Consider the following 7,016-nt stretch of genomic DNA (forward strand, 5'->3'; position numbering starts at 1 on the left):
ATGACTGGGACCTGCACAGAGAGTGGAGGCATGACTGGGACCCACATAGAGAGTGGGGGCATGACTGGGACCCACACAGAGAGTGGGGGCATGACTGGGACCTGCACAGAGAGTGGGGGCATGACTGGGACCCACACAGAGAGTAGGGGCATGATTGGGACCCTCACAGAGAGTGGAGGCATGACTGGGACCCACACAGAGAGTGGGGGCATGACTGGGACCCTCACAGAGAGTGGAGGCATGACTGGGACCCACACAGAGAGTGAGGGCATGACTGGGACCCACACAGAGAGTGGAGGCATGACTGGGACCCTCACAGAGAGTGGGGGCATGACTGGGGCCCTCACAGAGAGTGGGGGCATGACTGGGACCCTCACAGAGAGTGGGGGCATGACTGGGACCCGCACAGAGAGTGGGGGCATGACTGGGACTCACACACAGAGAGTGGGGGCATGACTGGGACCCTCACAGAGAGTGGGGGCATGACTGGGACCCGCACAGAGAGTGGGGGCATGACTGGGACCCTCACAGAGAGTGGGGGCATGACTGGGACCCTCACAGAGAGTGGGGGCATGACTGGGACCTCCTAACGGTCTTGAGTTTTTTAGCAGCTCTTCTCCTGTCCCAAACCCCAAATGAGGCGAGGGCTACAAAGAAACACCTAAGCAATTATTAACTCCTTGGAGGTGAGTTTTATTATACAACTGTGTGCTGTGAAGTAGTTTCTTCTAAATTGTCCTCCTTACACAATGATTCCATTCTCTTCTGGATCAACAATGTAGGACGTTTGGTAGCACAAGTGACAGGGACATTTTAAATTCATGGGAAATACAAAACTCCCTTTGTGGGCATTGGTTTCAGCTACCGCCTCAGGTAACAAGAGTTGAGCTAAGTTTTCCTCCTTTTCCTTTCCTTATCCATTGATTCTCTGGCCAAGGTGCTATCAAGTAGCCTGCTGACCCATAGGCCAAGGGAGGGAGAAGGAGATGAAAGCAAGTTAATTCACCAGATGGAGAGTGGGATGGTTTCATCAGGAGACAGCTCTGCATTTCCAATGCCAGATCAAAATCAGGTTCAAAAAGTTAAGTCCTGCTGGAAAAGCTGAAGGCATAGAGATCTGAGTGGGTCTGAGCTGGACTAGGATGTGGGGAACTCTCACATCCTCTCCTCTGTTTTTCCAGGGCCGGGAGCTAGGAGGCTCTAGGCTGGAAAGCCCCCACTGTCTGCAGTCAGAGGCCTTGCAGTTAGTCAGACCTCAGTTCAAATCCCATTTCTAATCTTGTGCAAGATAACATCACTGAATCTCAATATTTTCATCTATGAAACAGGGACAATACTATCACCTATCTCATTGGCTTTCTGGGAGGAATCAATGACTGAGAAAATAAATGCAGTAGTCTAACAGCCCAAGGCACATAGAGCTTAGTAACAAGTAGCGATAATCATAGTGGCAGTTATTGTTTTAAAGGGGAAGCTATTGCCCAGAAGTCAAGCCTCACATATTTCCAAAGGACATAACTAAGGAAACATCAGTGAGTTGGCAAAGCCCCAAGTAACTCACTTTCTACAGAATGCAGAGGTCTGGCAAGCAAACTAAGTTCTGGTCATGGGTGGGTGAAGCCGCACAGCTGCCTTTCATGAGCAACACCTTCTCTTCCTTCTTGCCTGGTTCCCTCCCCCTCTTCTGCTTTTCTTTATCTCTTTTTCCCTTTCTTTTCTTTTGCAAAGGTTCCATCAGCCCCGTTCTCCTTATAGAGCAACTTTAGGAAAGTCACCTCATGATGCTGACCCCATTTGCCTCTCCCAGGCGGTGAGGAAGATGAAGCAGATGCTAAGTCCTTCTGGAAGCCAGCCTTCCATAGTTGTCCATTCCTCTTTTTTTTCCTGCCCTTTTCTCTTCTTTGCCCCTTTAGCACTTAAACCGCTAGAGAAAAATTCTAACCAGTTGAGCTTCAGTGAAATGCCAGTAGGATGTATGGCAATGTAAGAAAAAAAGCAAAAAAAAAAAAAAAAAACCCCAAAAAAAACAAAACAAAACCCACAAGTAAAACAGGGACTATGGGCTTCCTTAGTAGGAAAGCAGGACCTGGTTTCACCAGCCCACCATGACTGCATAACCCATAGAAAAGAAGGAGGTAATTCCTTAAAAGAAATCACAAAGGAAGAATGGCATTGGATGGGGGTTGAGCAAAAAGAAAGAACTACTACAGCTACTGTGCAAACAGAATAAAATTATGTTTCTTTCTCTCTTCTGTATTCATATATTTACTCAGTCATCTATTCATGTATCACCTTTGAACGTCTAGACCACTGGGAAGGTAAGTCTCACCTGAACTTGAGGATGTTTAGAAATTGTCGTATTAAAATGTTTGTTAAAATATTTTGGGGTAACAATAATAGGGGATCTACTCAGGAAACAGAGTGGATCCCAAGTACTAAATTGAGTCTGCCTCAAGACCAACCAAATCCTTGAGGGAATGGTTACAAAAGACCAGACCAGGAACACTGAGCACGCAGAGCCCCCCCAGTCCTACAGTTCTCGAGTTGGGCTGAGTTTGCCACCCCCTCCTTGCCCCATTCTGAGGATATGGGAAGGGGAGAGGGAGCATTCCACTGATATCTACTTAGTAGAGACCAGGATTCTGCTAAACGTTCTACAATGCACAATAAAATTTACTCTACCCCAAATATCAATAGTGCTGAGACTGAGAAACCCTTAGTAGATGGGCAAGGGGCCTTTCAGCCCAATAATCCTGATGCCTTTCCATGAGTCTGAGAACTTTCTCTTCATAAGTCCTGACTGTGGCCATAATCCAATCTTACTCATCCAGGTGCTGGCTCTTCCACCAAGAGAGTCAATGGGTCTTTTGGAAAATCCTTGCTCAAGATCCTTCCTCTTCCTACTTTCTAACAGTGAAGGGCTCATCCAGGCCAAATTCTACATGGGACTGTGCATATTGAACAAAAGGTTCTAATACAGAAGAAGCAGAGTTTTCTAGCTGCCAGGTCAAGCCTGATGTGAAATTCCTGCTTTTGTGGCTTCCCTTAGCTTCCTCATCCATTTTAAACCTAATTCTCTGATTTTCTTTGAGACTTCTGAACTGCACCATATTCTCCCAGCAAAAATATCCTTTTGCTCCAATTAGCCAGGACATTTATGTTGCTTATAACAAAGGTGTTCTAACGGAAACAGAAAAATCTTCAAATCACTTTAGTGACTTCCAAACTTCACACAACATTCCAAATATGTTTCATCTCATCACTTTAAGAATATGGATCCCAGAAATATCCTGACTCATAGCCTACCTTTTGGGGATCTGCCATATGATCAATCAAGCCAGCCATCAGCAAGTATGTACTGATGCCCACATTTGTTAAACATTGCTGGCTCAAGAAAAAGTAAAAAAAAAAAAATATATATATATATAATTTATTTTATTGATATTAGAGACAGAGGAAGGGGGGGAGAGAGAGAGAGAGAGGCACATCAATCTGTTCCTGTACATGCCCTGACCTAGGGTCGAACCCCCAACCTCAGCCCTTCAGGATGATGCTCTAACCAACTAAGCTATCTGGCCAGGGCAAAGTCTTTATACTTAATCTCACCTCAGCCTTGTCAGTATATGAAAGGTAGAAATTACTAATCCCATTTTATGTTTAGAGAAATGAGGATTAGAGAGGTTAATGAACCTTCGTAAGACAATATGTCTTGTACTAGTTATTAGGGTTAGGATTTGAACTCATCTGTCTGTTTCCAAAGCCCATTAATTTTTTTTATTATATTATAGTTGGTATACAATATTATATTAGTTTCAGGTGTATAGCATAGTGATTTGACATTTATATATCTTACCGTGAGATCACTAGGATAAGTCTCATAGTCCAAAGATATTATAATGATATTGACTATATTCCTTGTGCAAATATGCCCTCCCCCCTTTTAACCTCTATACTGGGGTGGAATACTAAGGCCCATAAGCTCACCATTACCTATTTTTGTAAACTAAGTTTTACTCTAACAGCTACACTCATTATTTTGCTCAACAATGGCAGAAAGCCCTACCATGTTGCCTGTGGATGGGGTTCAGGGCTGCCCTCCCGTAGACCCCTCTCAGCTACCTAAGACAGCTCACTTCCTTTGCCTCTGTGTGCCTGTCCATACCCCTTGTGTCTGTGTAGTGACTTACAGGCACCATGAAGACCTTTGCTAGCAGATGTCTTCCCTGTCATTCTGTAAGGAGCCTAATATTCTAATCTTAGATCCATTCTTTTGTGTTTATGGTATTGTTGGGGGTTTTTGTTTTTGTTTTTTTTTTTTAGAAAGAGAGAAAAAGGAAGGATGAGAGAAACATTGACTTGTTCCACCTATTAATGCATCATGGGTTGCTTCTTGTATGTGCCTCAACCAGGGATTAAACATGCTACATTGGTGTATTGAAACTATGCTCCCACAAACTGAGTTATCTGGCCATTATTAGTGCCTTCTAGAAACCTATCTCATGCATCTGGTCTAATATGCTACATAACTTAGGAAGATTTCCCCATTAGCCACAATCAGAGCATCCAGCACCCATTGGGTCTTGTTGGGCAGATAAAATATATTATGCTCACTTTGTTAAAGGTGGCGCTGTCCACATGGAAACCTGTCACCCAGGTGATTGCTTGGGATGGGCGTGATTACATTAATGTGTGTTGGCGGCAGGCTGTAGGCAGGTAGGATCCTTATAGCCTGAGGCTTGGTTTTAGGACTGAGCCTTTCCCACCCTTTTTGATATAGGGTGGTGCACTCTCATGAGGAATCCCATCATGCCTCAGATAAGTGACTTTGTATCAGAGACTTCTCTATTTGTATATTGGATTAAAGGTTTGGATTTCTACACTATAAAGTGGGGCAGTCCGGGAGCTTGCTCTCTCTCAGTTCCTGAGATTAGCATTAGAGCAGAGAGCAGGTTGGAGAGCACAGTAAGGCCATGTGGAGGAGAGGAGAGGCAGCCAAGATGGCAGAGTGCTGAAAGAGAAGCCAGTTAGTTCAGATTTTGTTAGAGAGAAGGAGATGGGGAACAGAGGAGAATAAGGCTAGTGAGCTAGAAACCTTTGATTCTAGGAAACTCGGATAAGTCAGTAGCTTTGTGAGCACTGAATGAGTGGGTTTTGGAGCCCAGTGTGTGTTTTTACTTGCTCGCCGGGTACAAGCTAGGATTAAAGATAATGGCCCACCAGTTTGTGGCTCTGTTGTTTCATTACCGTCTGTCCTAATCCAATGTGAACTTGCACGGGCCAGGCTGCTGCTGATGGCAGTGGCTACTGGCCATACAGGTCCTCACTGGAAGGTGGACCCTGAGTGGGTGTCAGGTGGAAGAAGTCCTGCAGCTCAGCTTTCTGGTGAAAAGCCATGGGCCAGATGGAGGTGCAAAACCAGATACCACCTGTGGTAGGCGTGTTGGGGGAAGGGCACTTAGAGCACAAAAAGCACCCTTTACAGCCTTGCCAGACACTGACATCTCCCCCGCACTTGGCTCCACAAGCTCAGGCATTTCCCCTTTCAAAAGATACAGAAGTTGTGTTTGTTTCCATTTCCTCTACAGACAGCAAGAAGGGGGGCACCTTGTTACTAAGGAAAGAGTATAGAAACCATCAAAGATGTTCCCTCTTCTGTTAAGATCACCCTGAGCCCGTCAGTGATGCTCTTGTAGAAAATCATTCAGTTCCCTGGCATAAGCCAGGTCCATGCCTTCCTCCAGTCTCACTCCTGGACCCCTTCCCTCCACACCCTTCACTGCAGCCAGCTCAGGATAATTTTGGCTTCCCACATGTGGCCCCTTCTCCACTATCTCTGCTGGGAAGCCCTTCCTTCCGCTGCACTGGGCGGGGCCTCGGCAATTATTTCCTCTCCTCCCTCCTCCCAGCCTGTTGGCTTTAGAGTCACTCAGGCACCCTTAGCCTGCTGTGCACACTCTATCTTGCTTTTTCTTGCTGCACAATAAGTATTTTTCCTCTTATCTGCCTTTTCTCTTAGACTGTACCTCCTTGGCTGACAGGGGCTGGCTTTAATCTCTGTATCCCAGCAAGTGACTGGATGAGTGGCACCTTCTGCGTGCTCAAAGGGTTACCGGATCTTAACTATGACACCAACAGCCCAATATTGTAGCTTTCTGTTGAGCAAAGCACACACATATATGCATCTTTTTTGGGGCATTTAGTATTATTATGACACAATATTACTTCCATGCAGAGCAGAGTATAAATGTAGATTGTCATTTTATAAAACAACTTTCTTCTGTTCTCTGAATCAGAAGATTCCTTCTAATGTCTGCCAAGTGGTTTGGGCCTTCTGCTCATACTTAGACGTAGGCTCTAGAAAGTGCTAAGGATAAGGGTGAGGTTCCCACAGGGTGCCTTCCCCACAGGGGGACATGGCCTGGCGGTTTCCTAGAGGAACTCCGCTACCAGAATTTGTCTTGGTTTAGGTTCCTCCAGAGCAGATCCAGAGACAAGGAGCCCAGTTCAGATAATTTATTTCAGAGGTGATCTCAGGGAAGCCTGGTGGGAGGTGGAGAAATGAGTCAGGGAAGGGGAGGGGAGGGAGGGAGGAGAAGGGAAGGGAGAGGAGAAGAGGGGAGGGGAGAGTAGGGAGAAGAAGGGAAAGGAAGGGAAGGTTCAGGCCCAGGTGGGCAACAAACACTCAATCCCATGCAAAACTCAAGTCAGGGTACTCACTAGCTCAGGGTTGTCTTCCCAATGGAAGAGCAAGAAAGCTAAGCTCTTTATCCATCAACTGCGGGGACATTACCCTGGCCTTTTTAGCTAGTACATGCAGGCTAAGAGAAGTGTCCCTCCCAAGAAAGTTGCAGAAATTTGCAGGAAGCAGCTTCGTGTGCAGAAGTGAGTGCTTGGGGATCAAGCAGGGGCTGTAGGGGCTGGTCAGAACCAGTAGATCTCCTCCTAAGCTGATTGGCTTATCCTGAGGGTAGTGTTCCACTCCCTTCTAACCTGAAGGTTAGGAGACCAACTGCCAA

The 7,016-nt window shown here is 45.9% G+C and overlaps 1 protein-coding gene across 1 annotated transcript; it reads left to right on the forward strand.

Moving 5' to 3' along the window:
• On the forward strand, window positions 1–456 carry LOC136322222 (putative per-hexamer repeat protein 5). The gene has a single exon (XM_066254349.1). The coding sequence runs from the start codon at window positions 1–3 to the stop codon at window positions 454–456; it is 456 nt and encodes a 151-aa protein (XP_066110446.1).
• Window positions 457–7,016: the final 6,560 nt, after the last annotated feature.

Source organism: Saccopteryx bilineata, chromosome 2, assembly GCF_036850765.1.
Source record: "Saccopteryx bilineata isolate mSacBil1 chromosome 2, mSacBil1_pri_phased_curated, whole genome shotgun sequence".
Lineage (NCBI taxonomy): Eukaryota > Metazoa > Chordata > Mammalia > Chiroptera > Emballonuridae > Saccopteryx > Saccopteryx bilineata.

What these genes read in the sequence shown, in the direction of transcription:
- LOC136322222 (XM_066254349.1), top strand. Translation starts at nt 1, where the DNA reads ATGACTGGGACCTGCACAGAGAGTGGAGGCATGACTGGGACCCACATA.